A 19,123-nucleotide genomic window follows, 5' to 3' on the forward strand; every position below is an offset into this window, starting at 1 on the left:
GCACGGACCACATGAAGATGACGGATAAAGAAATACTGCTCCCGAGTTGAAACAGGGAAGCCAAAGGGTAAAGCCCGGTCCGTCTGTGTTTATTCTGCAGGTGACCCGTCGGGCCCAGCGCTCCCAGACCGCCCTTCAGGCTCAGATCACTCGGCTGTCCCAGGACAAGAGGCGGCTCCAGGAGGAGATGGCTGCCCTTCTGGCCCAGAGGGAGGAGCTGGAGAGGAAGTGTCTGGACTACCGGAAGGAGCAGGCGGACATACTGCCCCGTCTGGAGGAGACCAAATGGGAGGTGAGATATATCTTTTTTGAGCTGCTGACGACGCTCTCCTGCGGTCAGGTGGTCGAAAACATAGAAATGCAAAGTGTGTGAACTTCAAATTGTGAACCCGTTTTTTTTCGTGAACCCATTTAGCAGACATATTGTAAAAGACAGTTAATATGTTTGATGCAGTTCACTGAGGAGCTGGTAGGGGTTAAGCACCCCCTACAGGTAGACTGCAGACAATGGGGTTTAAACCCAGAATCTTTCGAATGGGAGTCAAACCACTTAACCGCTAGAATAGACTATCCTGCCCATGTAGGTCAAAGGTATCCTGTAATTACCGGTGTTATCTTCACGTGCCACATAATGGGGCTACCTACATCTGTAAAATGTTGATTCAGAATACGTATCTGTAATAGTGAATAGACTTATAACCATCCCTTCTGCTTCATCTGCTCCTTCCTCCGTATGGTGGCAGGTGTGTCAGAAGGCCGGTGAGATCTCGCTGCTCAAGCAGCAGCTGAGGGAGAGCCAGGCGGAGGTGACCCAGAGAGCTGGGGAAATGGTGGCCCTCAGGGGCCAGCTGAAGGAGCTCAACGCCCAGCTGAGGGAACGGGAGGACGCTATGCTCGGTCTGAAGGACTCATACAGCTCCAAGAGTCGTGAGCTGGAGAAGTGCGAGGGAGAGCTTCGAAGGACTCTGTCTGAGGTACGATTTGTATTGCTAACGTAGTGTTAGCCGACTGATTGTCGATGCGCGCAACGGGCGTTAATAAGCCCGGGCAGACATATGCAACACAACCACCCTGAGACTGTTACAAAATGGCCATTTGACAAGGGGGACATTTGATCCTTTCCTGTAGGTTTCTATGCTCCGGGAAAAACTGGGTGTCTTCGAGGCAGAGGTGCTCAGTCTGAAGCGAGCTCTGAGTGAGGTCGGCAGGGGACATGAGATCTCCATGGCCCCCAACTTGGCGGCGGCGGGGCTCTTGCCCCCGTGGGGGATGATGCACTGCCCTAGGAGCTCCTCTGATCCCTCCTCCGGCGCCCTCAGCTCCACGTCGGACAACCTGCTCAGCCTGCAGAGCGACGAGGCCAAAGCCCAGCGGCAGGAGGCTCAGAGGCAGGAGAGGCAGCAGCGCGAAGAGGCCCAGTGGCGAGAGGCTCAGCACCGCCAAGACGCCCACATCAGCCAGGACCTGCACATGCGCCAAGAGGCCCAACTCCGCCAGGAGGCCCAAGTCCGTCATGAAGTCCAGCTCCGTCAGGAGGCCCAAATGCGTCAGGATGCTCAAATGCGCCAAGAAGTGCAGCTCCGCCAGGAGGCCCAGCACCGTCAGGAGGCCCAGCACAGACAAGAAGGACAACTGCGTCAAGAGCTGCAGCTACGACAGGACAGCCAATTGTGCCAAGAACTGCAGCTCCGCCAGGCGGGGGACGAGGCCGGGGACCTGCGCAGGCAGCTGGAGCAGCTGCAGGCCACGCTGAGGCTGGAGCGGCAGCAGCGCGAGCGCCAGGCCCTGAACTTTGACCAGGAGCGACACACCTGGCAGGACGAAAAGGAGCGGGTTCTGAAGTACCAGGCGCAGCTGCAGCTCAGCTACGTGGAGACGCTGCAGAAGAACCAGGCCCTGGAGAAACGCATGGGGCAGATGGGAACCAAGGTGGCCACGACCACGACCACCACCATCACCACCACCTCGGCCCCGCCCTCCGCCTCGTCCTCCGGCTCGCCTCCTCCTCCACCACCGCCACCACCAGCACCACCAGCAGCACTTTCCCCTCTCTCCTCCCAGGCCACAGCCTCCCTCCAGTCCCCCATCGCATTGACCCTGTCGCCACCGTGTGAAGACCAGAAGGGCCCGCCTTCGCTCCACCAGCTGGCCCCGCCCTGGGTGGGACCCACGCGCCTGGAGAGGATAGAGTCCACTGAGATATGAAGAACGCATACCAACAACAAAACAGTCAAGAATACACCCAGATATAAGGCCTACCAATCGAACAACACCACAGAAAACAAAAGAACAGCTTCTCTCATCTCAGTCTAGAGTCAAAACAACAGTGTTCATGTAAATATACCACAACACACTTCAAAGATACACACGCCAAACAGCAACAAAGGCCTTTGTTAGAACGCTCCACAGTGACCAGAAGGTAGGATCGATCGTTACCTTTCATCACCCAAGGTTTCATGGTGAGGAGCCTTTTTGTCGGTTGGTTGCTAACTGATTCTGCGTTACCAGCCATCTTTTAGTCCAAAGTGGTGGGAAGGCACACAACTAAATTATTTGATTACAGCGCTGAACCCCGGTTCAAAAGAAAACAACCACACACAAAAAATCAGGGATATTCAGAAATGATTGATATAGCATGGTATTTATTCATGAAGTGTGTGTGCAAGTGGTTACATATAAAATCAATAATTAGTGATTCGAATGTGTGATGGATACTTGCGTCGTCGGCCACAGAGCGCCTTATTCTATGCTTTGAGGCATTTTCTCGAACCCAATGACCTATCAATGACGACATAAATCTTAGCGATATCATAATTTTAGTAGTTAAACTATCTTATTGAATTCAACCAATCTGGCTGCGTTATCAGTTACATTATTATGTTGCCAATGACCAGATGAGTACATTTAAAACCCAGCATATTGACTCTCAACTATTTCAATTTCTGTAAAAAGCAAAACAAGCAGGTCAAAGACTGATTTATTAATTAATTTGAATTCATATTATGCATGGAGTTCAATGTGAAAGACACATCTCAATGCATTATTAAGAACTACAAAGTTTATATTTTATATAAAAAGGGAATTAAATGAGTATGTTTGGTAGATAATCCTCCCCATCTCTGATCGGTTTACTACATTCAGGGATGGGAGAGACATGCCTTCTCTAAAAAAAAAATAACACTAGGGGTCGTCAGAGAGCTTTCTACTCCCTTCTCTTTTGACTCAAAATGGTTCCTACCATCTTCAACAAAAGGGCAACAAGGTGTACATATAATGAAAGCACACGATCTGAATCAAGTTATATTTTAATAGTGTCATTCACATTGTGCTTTCACAGCCAAGAAAATAGGATCGTTTGGTTAGTAACCCCAAAGCTGAGAAGTTATGTAAGTCATACTAGAGCAAGATCCTTAAAGTTGTTATAGATTATAAGTATTTGTGAGTGTGGTTCTCTGTGTGTGTGTGTGTGTGTGTGTGTGTGTGTGTGTGTGTGTGTGTGTGTGTGTGTGTGTGTGTGTGTGTTTGTGTTTATGTGTGTGCGGATGTGTGTGTTTGTGTGTGTGTGTGTGTGTGTGTGTGTGTGTGTGTGTGTGTGTGTGTGTGTGTGTGTGTGTGTGTGTGTATGCACTTGCGTTTGTGTGTGTGTGTGTGTGTGTGTGTGTGTGTGTGTGTGTGTGTGTATGTATTTATGTGTATCCATTAATAAAGATTAAGTTTATATAATTGATCATAGAGGGACTAGTGGCAATATTTAAAAAAATGATAAAAAATACATGTTTGTGGCATTAAGTACAACACATTGTACCAGGAGGCCTGAGCGACACCATATCTTCAAATATCAAAATAAGAAAAGGCAAAAGCCTAACGAAAAATGTCAAATGTTTATCCTTTTTATGAAGAGAAACGATCATAGAAAACCACCAAACCGCTTTACTCTCTTCTGTGTAGTTCACTGGGATGGGGCAGGAGAGAGGGGGAGTCAGGTAACCGGTAACACGTCGTGAGGCTGCCTGTCTCCGAGGCTGCATTCACGCGTACTGCACAATCCATCGTAGGCCTACTACACAAGAGATCTCGGATGTACAGTGGACTCAGATGTGAATATCATGGCTTTTCTATGTGTTGTTTATGCCAGCATATGAACATGTTGCTTTGAAAACTAAACGAGTACCACTAATGTATTACATAGTATTATCATATTTATATCTTCTATTATGTTCTATGGTAAATTGATAGAGTAAATGTGTGCTAATTGATTTTCAGTTCTGTTTTTTTGAAAATGTGTAGCCTGTTGGCCTGACATAATGGTGCAATTATTACAATCCTGTCCAAAAATTATATTCTTCTTGATGTAGGTGATAAATGTGGTTATTGTATTGTTTAGAGGAAAAATGCTACCACTTTTATACATGTTCCTAACTTTTTTTGCATTTCCGTTTCTGGTACAATTCTGGCTTGACATCCATTTGCTAAATTCTACAAAACCAATAAATATATTAAAATGACCTGTCACTTGTTAATTACCAAATATTTTTGTAAACACGTATATACACGCAGAAAACTCTCAGAGACATGCACGCATTCGATCGCAACCACACATGGGGTGAGAAAGCTAATATAACACACACGGATACAAATGCGTGTGAATACACGTACAAAATCACACACACGCACATGAACACACAAATGTCATGGCATTATTTCCAGCCGTCCATGTTTCCAGCGTCGGATCACGCTGATGCGTGTCCATGGGCTTGCGCTGTTTCCGCCTTCTAAACAGAATTGGCCTTCACAGCTTCCGTCGTATCACCAGTGCGCATGATCAAATATTTCGTTACCAGCGTTGGAAGAGGAAGATTTAAAATTGACTCTTCAACTAACTAATTAAACTTTGCTAGAGGGTCAAGCAGAGTACGATGTTCTCTTCGCAATCGAATGACTGGCCGGCAATGTAGCTTGCGGCTACCAGCAAACCAAAGTATGCAGTTAGCTGAAAATGAGTTGATGTTTGTCCGTATTAGGTTGTCAACTATTGCATTACAAGTGAAGTGTGTATTGTAACGTTGCATTAACATAAATTCGTTGTGTGTGCGCGATGTGACGAGTGGATGATATACATACAGCGTGTATGCAGTATAAGGACGAGTAGAAATGACAACATGCAAGTGATGAGGTTACACAGTGTGTCAGAGCAAAGCGGATGTGTAGGATGCAGCGAGGAGAACACTTCTGTTCCTCTTTTGTCCATCTGTCAGGGTTATGCCAGCTTCAGCCCAGGTATGATGACTCACCCTTTTTCCTCTAAAACTGCACATAAACCTAAAGGATGTAGATGTTCAAGGTGGGCATGTTCAGAGATCAAAGGTCGTAGGAATTGACCAAAGGACCCAAGGCGAGCCATTCTATATAGTGTGATGCTGCACCCAGGGTATCTGGATTATTGGAGTTGAGGAATTGCTTTAATTGTTCATGTTTTCCATGACATAAAGATGCTACATAGGCGTGTAAAACATATTCTTCATTCACAGTTTGAAGAAAATGGTGATAAATCTCTGCCTGCCACATTTCATGACCACAGTCCATTGCGATAAGGTATGACACATTCAACACTTCTTATCCACATGAACAAACTATTTGTGAGTTATATGTTACTATGTGAGACATGTGAACCAGTAGACCTTAATAGGGCTTTCTTGGTTTATACATCCAGAAAATAAAGGATAAGTAACCTTGAATAAGGTATGAATAATAATAGGACAACGTAGAGTGGATGGATGTGAATAGAGAAGTGTTTTTGGAGTGTTAGGGAGACTTAATCACCAAGAACTGACCATGTGATTTTCTTATTATTACCCTTTCATATTCACATATTGGAAGTGGTTTCTTAACATTGTCTGATACTTGGGTCACAAAAATACATTTTTTACATAAATAATTTTTTTATGTAGGTCATTTTTATCACAGTAAATTGATAGAAATTCAAAAGGTTTTTCTCTTTTATGTGATTGGAATTTAGACTGCACTTTATACATAAGTACAAAAGTATAGATCAATCAAATATAATGATATATTAATATTTTCTGGATGTGCGGTAGATTACATCTTTTAAATCTATTTTGATTGATGAAAATAATTTCATTCCGTACAGCTGTGCGCAGATGGCTATGATGTCACCAATCTTGTCTCTGCTGAACCGGCTGTCCGCAGAAGAGGCTTTAAGCTGGAGTACTTCCTTCGTCCACCAGTACAGGTACAATTATGTCTCACTGTCTCTCAAATGTAGAATAAGATTGATTTCTCCACCCCTCTAAATATATGAGAAATCATCGACATAAAATAAGGTGTCTAATATGCATGGCATGATTGATTTCCCCTCCAAGGTGACGCTGAACTTTGGCTTCCAGGTGGAGCTATGCCGGGTGGATGTCGAGCTGTGGCCTTGGGGCATGGACCTAGGACAGGCCTGCAAGAGGGTGGAGGTCAGCACCTGCCCTGACCCGGTACCTCCACCCTCAGCTCCAAGCCAGGGGCAGACTCAAAAGGAGAGCTCTCAGAAAGCAGGTGTGCGGCACTCTGGTGCAGACCAGACCCCAGCCACCCAACAGCAGGGGGATCGGCGCACTACCTCCCCCCCGTCTCACCGATACTCTTGTGGCCGCCTGGCGGAAGAGTGGAGCGAGCAAGCCCTCGATGAATGCCAGGAAAGAAGCCGACCGTACCGGGGTTCCGCTTCGTCCACCGCAACCCATAAACGTCAAGATCATCACCATCATCCACAACATACCAATAATCATCATCACCGCCATCCCCCAGAGCAGGAGTTCAAAATGGTAGGTCGTACTGAGCTCAGGGAGGAGACCCGGGTCTGCTTCTCCAATCCGGGGTTCAGGGCCCGGCCCCCCTTCCCGTCCCCGGCCCCCCCGGCGGGCCCCGGGCCCTGCCTGCGGGAGGAGCTGTGGAGCCGGGGGCTGCTGTCGCTGGGCGCGGTCAGGCAGCTCCGCGTGACGCTGCCGTTCGGGGGCTCGGCCTCGGCGCTGGGGCTCAAGGGCCTGGCGGTGTGGGGCCAGCCGGCGCGCTGCTGCCCGGCCGCGGAGGTGGAGCGGCTCCGCGGGGCCCAGGAGGCCGGCGAGAGGCCGCCGCCTCGCCCGACGCTCTTCGCGGCCTCGAACGACGAGACGACGCCGCCGCTGCCGTTGGCGGCGACATGCAGGTGTGTGCGCTGCTCTGGTTGCGAGCTCTGTCGTCGTGTTGCGCCGTTCTGCCTGCTTGTTTTCTTTGACTGCATTGGGGTAAGCACTGAGGGATGGTCACAAATGTTCAATATTTTTTAACTGATTATGGCTTTTAAATGTTTTTTTTTTATTATTATTCATTCACTGCTCATGTATGAGAGGTGGATTGCTTTTTTTTTTAAGTTGATAAAAAAAGAAGCTAGAAATTGCGTAAAGCACCATAGTTCATCTATCTTCGCTAGAACAGAACAACAATCCATTGACGTGGTTATTCATATCAATATGATGTTAATCAACACCATGTTGATGTACACCTCTGGTCTTCTTCTGTCATTTGATCAGAAGAATCCTCGAAAAATGCGAATCCATGCGTCGTTGTTAACTTGGCTCCGCTCTGACCTTCCAGCTCCCCCTCCCTGCCGGAGGAGTTCCTCGACCCCCTGACCCAGGAGTTCATGACCCTGCCGCTGCTGCTCCCCAGCGGGGTGTCTGTGGACCACACCACCTTAGAGGAGTTCCAGAAGAGGGAGGCCACCTGGGGGAGACCCCCTAACGACCCTTTCACCGGGGTGCCCTTCACGGCAACGTCAAAGCCTCTCCCCAATCCTCACCTGAAAGGCCGCATTGATCGCTTCCTCCTCCAGACGGGGGCTGCCTCGAGGGAAGGTGCACTGGGCAGACAGGGGGAGGGGGCGGAGCCTCAGGCCTCGAGACTCTTACCTGCTCAGGTAGATGGAAAGTCTCATGACGGTCCTGGTCGGGAAGAGACACTCGGCCTCGGTACAGACAACTCCATTGATGCTGGAAGGCATGGTAACGGGAAGAGACTGTTGCAGATCACGGACAATGAATCTGATGAAGGAAAGGCTGAGCATGAAAAAGATGCTTTGAACGCTCAGACTAAATGGTCATCAGACGGTGCTTGTGTGTCCCTGGCGGTTCGTAAAGAAAACCACATGGCTTTCAGTGACAAACTTCCAGCACCTTCGTCATCATCACCGCTGAATATGTCAGTCAGGTCTGAATTGGAGCCAAAACCAAAAAGAAAGAGAACCGATAGCAATTCCAGTGAGTTGGACTAAAAACAAATGATGTATCTATCAATCTAGTATTCCTTAATCTAGTATACCTAATGGTTGAGTGACAGAACTCAACTGTAAAATGTTTGACTATAATTCTTCTTTCTTTCTTTCTTAGTCTGACTGTGCCTTTTATTTTTTTCCCTTGCATCCCACAGCTCCCAGCAGCTGCTCCCATGAGGAACGCCTGTCCTCCAGTCTGGATGAGGCCCTCGTAACTGTGCTGCAGGGCCGACCTTCCTTCGCCTCCAAGCCCACCACACACACTTTGCAGAGACCCCACCCTGCCGACGAAGTGCCACCCGATTCCTCCAAGCACACCCACGGAACAGCTACTGCAGCACCTGTGTTACCGGGAGGCACCCATGAGATTAGAGCGGGCTGCATACTTTTGCGACGAGGTAAGGATAAAATGACGTGATTGTGGCAATCAAACAAACAACCTCGCTGAACTTCTGTCTGGAAATTAGGCGAGGTTATGTGCAGAAATATCAAGATAGATATTTTCAAGTTGACTGCCTACTTTAATGTGCTTGTCTATGCTAGCAAAGTGTAGTCCAATATTGTTTTAAGTCCAAACATTTAGTCTTGTCAAGTGGCCAAGGGACATTGAGTCTCTTCAAGGGACTTGCATCTAGTCAAATAATCTCTGCTAAAGAATAGCTAAAATGTATGATGTACAAAAACGTGAAAGAATTAGGTTTTTTAATGAGGAGGACTTGGTTCATTACTGGTGTTCATTTAGTGTTCCTGTCTTTGCCCCACCACTGTATTGTTAGATTTTTTTTATTTTGAATCAGGATGACAACAATGTGTTTACATTACACATTGTTGGCCTGCATTTGATAACGTTTATTATTTCTTCCCCTTTTAAAGATATATTGGCTACCTTTTTAAAAAACAATTCCATCAGTACCTTAACCTTTAATATAAGGTAATTTAAAGGGACTACGTGTGGGATTTTGACATGTATGAATCTCTTTTAAAGCAATGACATGAACAGGTTGTACAGACTTCCCCGACTCTTTTCAATGAGTAGATCCAGTGGGCGGATTTCTATTATACCTGAACAGGGACGATTTTGCCGGGAAAATGGAAGGAAGTGACGTCCAGGGGCAATGACGTCCACTAACGGCAAAATCATTAGTTCATGATTGTTAATGTACCAGCCATCAAAGCTCGCACTACAGTGCTCTCAATTCACAAGCTCAAGCAGGCTGCCATTCAATTGGCCACTTAGCCACTTAGCCAATGCTCGCCAAAGGGGCCAGTAATGAGAAGGACTTTCAGTTTCTTACACATTGTACCTATAAAGAGCTAATTATGGTTCCACGTTGATGCAACGCAAGGAGCACGCAGACACTTTGACGCAGTGGAGAACCTGTGTTGGTTCTGCGTCGTGCTTAGGTCAGCGGACCAATCACAGCCCTTGCTGCTGCGTCGCCTCGACGGAAGGTTACAATTCTTGGGAGGCGCACGTCAGGCACTTGTGGTTGACGCAAGGAGGGTCCGCAAGGATGTAATGGGTCTGTAAACACCCATGTGTTGTGTCGGCGTGGAACCAGAATCAGCCCTTTACTCTCTCCAGTCCATGCTCCTATTGTTTACTTTTTGAATGAAATCTCCTCCCCTGCAACATCTGCATTACTGGTTCACCTCCGTCCCTGTACCCAGATGAGAAGCAGTGTTCAGCTTGTTCCGGATCCCTCTCCCTATACTCCTCTTCCTCGCTGGCCGTCTACCGCCTCTCCTGCGGTCACCTGTTGTGCCGCACCTGTCTGCAAGGGAGATGTAGACCACCGAACCCTGCCAACGCATCAGCCAATCCCAGCGTGGTATCGTGCCCCACATGCCGACGCCCCACCCCCAGCGGCGAGATAACACGCGTGCACCACTGACGCATCGGACCACGCGCCGCGCCGAAGGACGGACACCGCCGCCCGCGTTGGTTGGCGAGGCTGATCAGAACCTCCTGAGGTCGGAGATACAAAAGGACGGATAAACCGCTCTGCGCTGGAGGCCTTGTTGGAATCACTGTTTTTGTGCAATGCTGGTCCGAGTGACGTCTGGACTGTTGCATTTATGGTGCTATTTAACAGGGTTGGGGGTTGAATTAAAGGCACGTGTTACGGCAATTGACCCCCTGTTTGATTTATTAAAAGCCTTTGAGTGAGACCACCATCCATTCTTGACGCTAGTCGATGCCAGGCTAAATTTGTATCAATTAATGCAATGCATCAATGTCTATTGGTACACCATCAATTCTTTGATGGCTTTTTTGACCACGTGTATCTATCTTTTTTCCTCTTCCTGTCAATGTTCCCTATGACGGTCTATTGAAAGAAAATCGTACATGTGTGACAACTCCAACCAGAACAAAAGCAAGGCGCTAAGAATATAATTCTGTCACATGAAAGAAAAATCGTAGTCACCTCCCCACCCTCCCCTTGTTGCCACACCGAGAGTGCGTTTGTGAGCCGGGTTTGCAGCCTTGTGTTGGCCAGTGCTGACAAAGAGCCGAAAATGTGTTAAGATGGAACAAATGTCAGTGACGACGAGCGCCAGGAGAAATTAATGAAAACCAGAGGGAGTTTGTGTGGTTACAAGGTTGCTGTAAGGGGGCTTCACTGAAGTCTGACCCCAGCGACATTGGTTTAGATGACCTTGTGCTTTGTAAATTGTTTATCACACCGGTTTCTTTTTTCTCCGAAGATGTCTTATTTTCTCAGAAGATGTGTCTTTTCTCAGAGCCAGTGTGGACTTAAAATGGATCAACGGTTCGAAGCAGACTGCAATATCATTACAAATAAATGAATAACAAATAAACCTAAGACTAAGATATAATTGTAGAATAAGGTTATTTTTCTTCAACTGCTTTATATTAGGTCCGAATCGCTTTTTGTCTGTATATAGACCTTTCGAGGCCCCTATTTTGTTCTTTCCTCACTGATTTCATTCTCTCCATTGTCAACCTAAAATAACCTTATTTCGGGGTCAGGTCATAGTTACATTAGAATAGCATGATGGGGACAAAAGAAGTGGACAAGCATTTCTTAGCCTTCACGCTCACAAACAGTACACAAGTTCTTTGTGTTGGTTTCCATGACGACATTAACCAAGGTCATGATCCTATATCCGTTTGATAAGTGTGAAAACGGAAAACAAAACACATTGCGCACATGCATAGATGCCCACCTTTTGCACAAAATATAGTGGAGCTGGAAAAACAGCCTTGCTTTCGACCCCAATTCCGAATATTTAACGTTGATGAGGAACACAAAGACTAAGGTTTGATTTGTATTTATTCAAAGCATCAAGCGTGAATGTTGAGGTCCCAATTAGAGGATTGCATCTCACGTATTGAAAGTGTTTATTGTTCTCATCAACCATCTCCACGTTAATTGTCCGAGTAAAAGTTAATCAGGAGAGGACACGCAAAAGCATGCAATAAGGACGGATAAATTGCTGATTCTCATATTTTGCCAGTTTTCTCATTAGTTGGAAATTAAGCTTATAAATTTGGTTCAGTGATTGTTGTCATGATTTTGTATATTACAGAGGCTGTCACGCATGCCAGCCTGAAATTACTATCTGGCGCTAAATACCCATTAGAACCACAGACCCTTACTTCTTTCTGAGTATGACCAACGTTAAGTATGTTTAATTAAAACCCTAATTTGATGCAATCTGACAGCTACTTTCATAAGTCCAGTGAGGGGTTCCTGTAGTGTACTATTGTTAGCCCAATTAGCTTGAATAATTCATGTTTTGCTGTTGGATCCTATGTATTTAATTCTAAATGCAGAGCTCTCTCTCTCTCTCTCTCTCTCTCTCTCTCTCTCTCTCTCTCTCTCTCTCTCTCTCTCTCTCTCTCTCTCTCTCTCTCTCTCTCTCTCTCTCTCTCTCTCTCTCTCTCTCTCTCTCTCTCTCTCTCTCTCTCTCTCTCTCTCTCTCTCTCTCTCTCTCTCTCTCTCTCTCTCTCTCTCTCTCTCTCTCTCTCTCTCTCTCTCTCTCTCTCTCTCTCTCTCTCTCTCTCTCTCTCATATACATTTGTCCAAAAAAATCTAATATCAGTTTGGATATAAATCCCAAAATGTGATTCCTCTTCTTTTTTATATGGGTAGGCTACCGATGTTGTGAGTATGGTGATGATTCTCAAAACAAGCAAGGTGTCTCTCTCTCTCTGTCTGTCTGTCTGTCTGTCTGTCTGTCTGTCTGTCTGTCTGTCTGTCTGTCTGTCTGTCTGTCTGTCTGTCTGTCTGTCTGTCTGTCTGTCTGTCTGTCTGTCTGTCTGTCTGTCTGTCTGTCTGTCTGTCTCTCTTAATCCTCATTCAGACATCCACACAAACACATCCAAACAACATTGTGTGTGTGTGTGTGTGTGTGTGTGTGTGTGTGTGTGTGTGTGTGTGTGTGTGTGTGTGTGTGTGTGTGTGTGTGTGTGTGTGTGTGTGTGTGTGTTTGTGTGTGGCCTCGTTCAACAGCGCGTATGGCCAAGGGAACAAAATGACAGTGACGTCAGATGCAAGTGTCGACCATCTCATATAAGTAAGGGGACTCGGGGCTCAAGTCACACATCAGTCGCACAGACAGACAGAAGAGATACACGTGCGTGGCCTTAACATAACATCCTACACAGCGATGCCTTCCTCCGTATTTCCGCTGTGCGTCCTGGGACTGCTGGCGCTGTCCTCGGCGTGCTACATCCAGAACTGTCCCCGCGGCGGGAAACGCGCTCTGGCGGACGGAGAGCTGCGACAGGTGGGCGGAACTTCCAAATCGCTTCTCTGGAGCTTTTATTGATTGTTTAGTCGAGTTGAATGTTGTTGTTTTTTTGTTTATTTTTTAATATTTGTTGACTCTTCTTTTAAATGCGTGGAACGCTTTGAATACTAATGGGGTTCATTTAATTAAAAACAAATATACTACAAATAACGTTGATGGCTTAAAACTATGGATACCGTAAAAGAATTAGACACATATTGGTCTCTGAACTCGACTTGTGTGTGACGCGTTCCACCTTCCCTCCCCAGTGCATGCCATGCGGACCCGGGGACAGGGGTCGCTGCTTCGGCCCCAACATCTGCTGCGGTCAGGAGTTCGGCTGCCTGCTGGGCTCCCCGGGCATCGCTCAGTGTGTGGAGGAGAACTACCTGCTGACCCCCTGCCAGGCGGGAGGGAACCCCTGCGGCTCTAAAGGAGGACGGTGCGCTGCTTCGGGTCTCTGCTGTAACGCAGGTAGAGATGGTTTTGTATCTACAAGGTTAATGGCACTCATTGGAAACTGAAAGTTACTTTTGTTTCAAACTGGCTGTAAGCCTATGTTCTATAGCTTAACATTTCAAAGTCTGAATAAAAGTGTCTCGCTGCAGTGAAATAAATGACGGTAGGTCTTCTATAATAAGCCTGTATTTAATATTTAGGCTACTGTTAATGATGGTGGTTGTGGTGTTGATGTCGATGACGAGGATGACAATGATGAGAATGGTTAGGCTTATTATTATTATTGTTATTATTATTATTATTATTATTATTATTATTATTATTATTATTATTATTATTATTATTATTATTATTATTATTATGTAACATTTGATCCATGTTCTTTGGCAGAGAGCTGTGCAGTGTCCTCTGAGTGTCTTGAGGAGCTGCAGCCAGCGGAGCCTCATGGCTCAACGGGGAATGGGAACTCGCCTGCGGAACTGCTGCTGCGCTTGCTGCACGTAGCCACCAGAGGGCAGACTGAGTACTAATGATGCGTCACCACCTCAGCCTTGGTTTCACAGTTGCTACAAAGCCGTAGCACACCTGTTACACTGACGAACAACAGACCACATACGACCTTAAGTGTTTTTGTGAATACTGCCTTATAGCCTACTGTTACTACATCCATTCAGAGCCCTCGCCTCTAGCACTGTGGTATATAGTTGTTTGAATACCAAATTGGGTTTATTAGATGTAAAATATATATACCTAGTGTCAAACTCCAGGGAATCAGGAATCAAGATGAGATGTTATTTAATTCGTTCCTGAATTATAACTGTACATATATATGCACATACTGTAAACTATTTTTTTTGTTTTATTTCTGAAGCTACTAATAAAACGAATGTATTAACATTGATCTGAGCCTCTTTAGATTTCTGGACAACACGCTGGCAATCGATCTTCTACTGTGTGTGTGTGTTGTGTGTGTGTGTGTGTGTGTGTGTGTGTGTGTGTGTGTGTGTGTGTGTGTGTGTGTGTGTGTGTGTGTGTGTGTGTGTGTGTGTGTGTGTGTGTGTGTGTGTGTGTGTGTGTGTATAAGTGTGATCGTGTGATCGTGTGTGCGTGTTGCTTTTCCCACGTTTTAATCTTTCAATATATAACACTCAATGCTTGCGTCGTGCGATATCGGTGGGAATTTTATGAACAAGTCAGACTTTAATACTTTGATCAAGGGACTCTGTCTGGCTTGTGTTGACTTGCTCCGTCTTTATTGTAAAAGACCAACCATAACCCTCTCTGGATAACTTGTTGTTTCCCGTCTTGCGGGCAACCAATCTGGTGGGTGCCAGATCAGTTAGAAGTGTTGACAAGGAAGTGCTGTGTTTTAGACAGGTAGGTCTACATAGCAGAACACCCCCGATTTGTCTCGCCCATCCCTGAAGGCAGAAGAAGTTGATCACGTGATTTATTATAAATGGTGGTTTCGTTTTATCTTGATTTAGAAAAAAACATATGCTTTAGTGTCAAAGAAAGCATGTAAACAAGGGTCTCACTATAGAGGTCAATTGGGGGAACTTTATAGGCATTATAACTTGACATTATAATCTTTGTCAACATATTGGTAGAGCTGATTAACAAAACCACATTTATGTTGGTATACCATTACATTTTTCATCATTCAAATTGTATGAAAATGACCCAACTATGTTTTTTTTACGAAATGACATATTCTGCATCTCTGTCGTTGGGATCTCCATCCAAACCGTTCCCATCATAGATATGAGGTCATATATGATTTATCTATTATCTATATACAAAAAAGGCATGCTTCAACAAAAAACTATACATATTAACAGATAACAATCTTTATATCCATCTACAATGAGTGAGTGCATCTTCTTCACACATTCTTTCAAACATATAGAAACATCACGATTCAAAAACCCACATTGATATTTTGAGCCAAATCAAATTATTCATAAAGCAGCTACAGGTCAGATGTTCAACTAACCTAAGCACATTGCGCATGTGATGTCACGCATCTCTTGCTGGGCTTCCTTAAGTGCCCGCATCGTCCTCACACACTTGATGTTGGTTTTCAGGGTGGTCCATTGGTTTGGGCCCGCCCACATCACATCCATCATAGCATGATACGTCCCAAACTATACCCTCAGATCCAACAATGGACAACATCGCCTCCGCTCTGTAGAGATAATTCACTGTGCGGGCCATTCTCATGATTTGTACGTCGATGGGATAGACTCCGTAACCATCTCCCTTCTTATCTTGAATAAACATCTGAAACCCCATCTCTTCGGCAAAACAGTTAATGACTTGACGAGTGCACTATGGTGTTGAAGCTGTTATGCTGAATCTAGAACACATTTTGTTGAGATCAGGATAGGCCTATACATAGTCTGCACTCTGTCCAGTTGTTGCATCGGTTGTTGTTGTTGTTTTAAGGAATTTATTAATATTTACATGAAGTTTGAGGTTAGCACACAACTGCTGGAGTCAAATCATAGAGCACATCTACAGTTTTCGATCCCTTTGTTATTTAATTTGCATGTAGAAATTCTAAGAAAATAAGATGATCTGAGCCACCCATTAATGAAGGAATTAGCATTATCTATCAATTAAGTAATTTTGTGTTACACTGAGTGCAGTTTTAATTCTATAACAGCAGCTATAATTGAGAGGTTGTGTTTACTTAAAGCAGGAAGGTGAAATCAAGGATAGCGTGCGTTAGTTTAAGCAGCTGTAGGCCTACTTGTTTGAGCATGTTTTTCAATAGGAAAGCGTGTGTGGTGTGTGTGTGTGTGTGTGTGTGTGTGTGTGTGTGTGTGTGTGTGTGTGTGTGTGTGTGTGTGTGTGTGTGTGTGTGTGTGTGTGTGTGTGTGTGTGTGTGTGTGTGTGTGTGTGTGTGTGTGTGTGTGTGTGTGAGCGAGAAAGTGAGCACATGCCTGTGGCTAGCCGTGAGTGTGTGTGTGCAGCTATATAAGTGATGATGAAGCTCTCCTTGTACTTTCTCCATCAACATGGATCTAAAAGCTGTGGTTTTCTTCATCTGCCTGGCTGCTCTGTGTCTCACTTCCACTGAGGGTAAGCATGCGTTAAAAAAAGGTGGATACCTCTTTTTCTTAAGTTGTTTTAAAGTTAATTCAAAGTTGAACTTGAATGACGCAGTACATTTTTCCAATTTCCATCAGATTTCCAAGAATTTAGGAAATGTGTATTTAATGAACCTAACTCTATAATGTTAATATGTATATTTATTTGGATATTGTAGTCTGATGCTTCGGGTAAAAGTCTGTTTATTGATGCTTCTGCTTCAGATAAAGTTTATAAATATTAACCCTGACGTAAACATAAACACCCTAAATCACCATGGTTACAGCTTAGCCTGAGGCCCTATTTTCTGTCATACTTTAAGATTTAATTTAGGATTTAATTTCACAAAAACACAACCGTAAGTTCTCTAATATCTTCATTGTACTTTATGTCTTGGAATTTTTGTCTTCCAAAAATTGTGTTACAAAAAAATCCAAAAAGTGCTATCATGTATACTACAGTGTATTAAAATGCACTTAAATGACTTCTTAATACAGCGGGCATCCCAAAATGCTGTCTCCAGACAGCAAAGAAAATCTCAGCTCACATGCTGTCGAAGGTGGAGAAATGGGAAGTTCAGCAAAACAACGGTGTATGTTTCATCCAAGCCCTTGTGTAAGTCGTCTTCCAATAAGTTTGACGAAGAGAGAGATCCTTTTGTAGTCTGTATAGTGGTTCACTTTGCATTATCACACAGACAGACAATACAGCGAAGCATCTGTTCCACAGAGTTGTCATTCTTCTGTGGGTTATTCATAGTTCACGTAGCCCGGTTAATGACACTGATGATGTATTGTATGTAGACCTATTCCAGAACTGTATTCTGGTCTACATTTAACTTGCCCTGTACATTCACAGGTTGTATATTAGAGGTCGCAAGAAGCCTGTATGTGCAGATCTGAGGATCAAGAGATTGCTCAAGAGAAGGCTGAGAGTTGGATCAAACCACGCTGTCTGAATCCTTCTGGATTCCATTTCCATACATAAGGTTGTTCAACTGTATGAGCTGTATCATGTCTTATATACGTCTTTGCCATGTTGTAGTCTTACATGGGCCTACGCCTTAAAACGTTGTAGCGCTTTTGTGTTTCTTTTGTGTAGCCTACGTTCGTGATTGCATTTGTTTTTGTACCCTCTCGCACTAGGTTTCTGCATGCATATCTGTTTCTAATAAAATAGTTTGTGCCCAGGGCTGGATTGATTTATTATGACTGGCTTGGGCCTCCTCATGGCGCAGCATGTTTGGGCTTACAGCCACGGTTACGCTGGCTCCACGCTCCCTTGGCTGCTGTTAAGACCTGCATTTCCCCTAGGTGATGAATTAGTGGTTATCCTATGCTTGTAGGTGTTCGTCTCTCTGCTTTGTCTATAGACCATCTGTGGTTTCATGGCTTGTCGGTTGGCATGCATGCATGAAAAATTAGTCACAAAACAGGACAAATGGGTTCGGAGCAGAGTGAAACTGTAGAACCTGCCACACTCCACCTATAAGGGCTTCCACTGGGCTCCTCCGACAACCCGGACACAGGTATATGTTATACATATATATATATATATATATATATATATATATATATATATATATATATATATATATATATATATTTATATATATATACACACACCAGAAAGTTTATTTGGTGATTTGCAAATGTGGTACAGGCAGAGCACGTGTTACCTGCTCACATGTCAGAGCTCTCCCTGAGTGTGTGTGGCATTGGCTGGTTTAAACATAATCACATAAACACTGGTTTATCTTGTGTGCCTTGAGTATTTTTACTCTGGACTTGTTGCTTAAATCAACCACACACCATTCAGGGGAGCCCCCTGGCTGAAGCCTACAGAAATAAATGATAAACTCAATGACAAACTCAGATATGCAAACTAAAATAAACTAAAATAAAATCAATCCCCCAAACCCGATCATCCCAACACCTCCCCAGTGTGACCAGCTGGGGCTGCTCCATGCGGGCAGAGGAGTTGCTATTGGCCGTTGCATGGCGCTGTCTGGACGGGCTGGGTAAGGCTCACCAGCTGGGCCTCCGGGGTAGCTTTGTGTTTAACAGTTACCTTATGGTCTTGTTATCAGTTGCTAATGGTGTTCATATTTACTTATGTTGTTAATGCTTACTAATATTGTTCATGTTAACTAAGAAAATGATGTTCATGTTAATCAAGGTATTAATGAATACATTAATATGCTATCTCTATAATAATAATAATTTATAGGTGTTCACAGAGTGAATTATTACTATAATATTTTTTTATTGCATTAACTAATGTTGTTATACATGAGCCATGAACCTTATTTTCTTCAAAATGGATATCTTTCACATTTCTGAGCATAAATGTATTTTTTTTCTTTCTTAAAGTAAGTCAATAATCAGACCTGATTTTATGTATGTGGGTTTGTGTTTGTGTGTGTGCCCAGTGTTTGTTTGTGTCTGGTGGATGTTGAGGGGCCATTCATTACAGTAATACATGGAAACTCAT

The 19,123-nt window shown here is 44.6% G+C and overlaps 4 protein-coding genes across 7 annotated transcripts in view; all 4 read left to right on the forward strand.

Annotated features, from left to right (window-relative positions):
* The window catches only part of lzts3b (leucine zipper, putative tumor suppressor family member 3b), a 10,967-nt gene extending 6,462 nt beyond the window's left edge, over positions 1 to 4,505 (forward strand). For both annotated transcript variants that reach the window (XM_060054558.1, XM_060054559.1), the window contains exons 6-8: positions 101 to 292; positions 744 to 974; positions 1,129 to 4,505. In XM_060054558.1, coding sequence (XP_059910541.1) covers positions 101 to 292; positions 744 to 974; positions 1,129 to 2,205 — 1,500 coding nt within the window. In that variant the 3' untranslated portion in view covers positions 2,206 to 4,505. The remainder of the gene's footprint in view (positions 1 to 100; positions 293 to 743; positions 975 to 1,128) is intronic.
* A 272-nt stretch (positions 4,506 to 4,777) lies between these two features.
* ubox5 (U-box domain containing 5) lies at positions 4,778 to 11,761 on the forward strand. 3 transcript variants are annotated; one of them, XM_060054561.1, is made up of 6 exons: positions 4,778 to 5,277; positions 5,529 to 5,592; positions 6,149 to 6,250; positions 6,405 to 7,210; positions 7,639 to 8,300; positions 8,470 to 11,761. In XM_060054561.1, the coding sequence occupies exons 1-6, from the start codon at positions 5,201 to 5,203 to the stop codon at positions 8,730 to 8,732; spliced, it is 1,974 nt and encodes a 657-aa protein (XP_059910544.1). In that variant the 5' UTR covers positions 4,778 to 5,200; the 3' UTR covers positions 8,733 to 11,761. The 3 variants fall into 3 exon arrangements, with proteins under 3 accessions (XP_059910544.1, XP_059910543.1, XP_059910545.1); XM_060054560.1 differs by having other exon boundaries at positions 4,779 to 5,277; positions 6,381 to 7,210; positions 8,470 to 11,759; XM_060054562.1 differs by having other exon boundaries at positions 4,781 to 4,978; positions 6,381 to 7,210; positions 8,470 to 11,756.
* A 1,115-nt stretch (positions 11,762 to 12,876) lies between these two features.
* On the forward strand, positions 12,877 to 14,435 carry avp (arginine vasopressin). Its single transcript, XM_060054568.1, has 3 exons — positions 12,877 to 13,072; positions 13,345 to 13,549; positions 13,925 to 14,435. The coding sequence occupies exons 1-3, from the start codon at positions 12,953 to 12,955 to the stop codon at positions 14,062 to 14,064; spliced, it is 465 nt and encodes a 154-aa protein (XP_059910551.1). The 5' UTR covers positions 12,877 to 12,952; the 3' UTR covers positions 14,065 to 14,435.
* A 2,051-nt stretch (positions 14,436 to 16,486) lies between these two features.
* On the forward strand, positions 16,487 to 17,822 carry ccl27b (chemokine (C-C motif) ligand 27b). The gene is made up of 3 exons (XM_060054569.1): positions 16,487 to 16,621; positions 17,128 to 17,245; positions 17,489 to 17,822. Exons 1-3 carry the CDS (start codon positions 16,558 to 16,560, stop codon positions 17,586 to 17,588), a joined length of 282 nt encoding a protein of 93 aa, XP_059910552.1. The 5' UTR covers positions 16,487 to 16,557; the 3' UTR covers positions 17,589 to 17,822.
* The last annotated feature ends 1,301 nt before the right edge of the window (positions 17,823 to 19,123 follow it).

This window comes from Gadus macrocephalus, chromosome 6 (assembly GCF_031168955.1).
Source record: "Gadus macrocephalus chromosome 6, ASM3116895v1".
In the NCBI taxonomy this organism is placed as follows: domain Eukaryota; kingdom Metazoa; phylum Chordata; class Actinopteri; order Gadiformes; family Gadidae; genus Gadus; species Gadus macrocephalus.

Bases quoted from the DNA above. Each gene is read 5' to 3' on its own strand.
- avp (XM_060054568.1), top strand. From the start codon at position 12,953: ATGCCTTCCTCCGTATTTCCGCTGTGCGTCCTGGGACTGCTGGCGCTG. The intron at 13,073-13,344 runs GTGGGCGGAACT...TTCCCTCCCCAG, and splicing joins CGGACGGAGAGCTGCGACAG to TGCATGCCATGCGGACCCGG. The intron at 13,550-13,924 runs GTAGAGATGGTT...GTTCTTTGGCAG, and splicing joins GGGTCTCTGCTGTAACGCAG to AGAGCTGTGCAGTGTCCTCT.
- ubox5 (XM_060054560.1), top strand. From the start codon at position 5,201: ATGTGTAGGATGCAGCGAGGAGAACACTTCTGTTCCTCTTTTGTCCAT. The intron at 5,593-6,148 runs GTATGACACATT...CATTCCGTACAG, and splicing joins CCACAGTCCATTGCGATAAG to CTGTGCGCAGATGGCTATGA. The intron at 8,301-8,469 runs GTGAGTTGGACT...TGCATCCCACAG, and splicing joins GAGAACCGATAGCAATTCCA to CTCCCAGCAGCTGCTCCCAT.
- ccl27b (XM_060054569.1), top strand. From the start codon at position 16,558: ATGGATCTAAAAGCTGTGGTTTTCTTCATCTGCCTGGCTGCTCTGTGT. The intron at 16,622-17,127 runs GTAAGCATGCGT...TTCTTAATACAG, and splicing joins GTGTCTCACTTCCACTGAGG to CGGGCATCCCAAAATGCTGT. The intron at 17,246-17,488 runs GTAAGTCGTCTT...GTACATTCACAG, and splicing joins TGTTTCATCCAAGCCCTTGT to GTTGTATATTAGAGGTCGCA.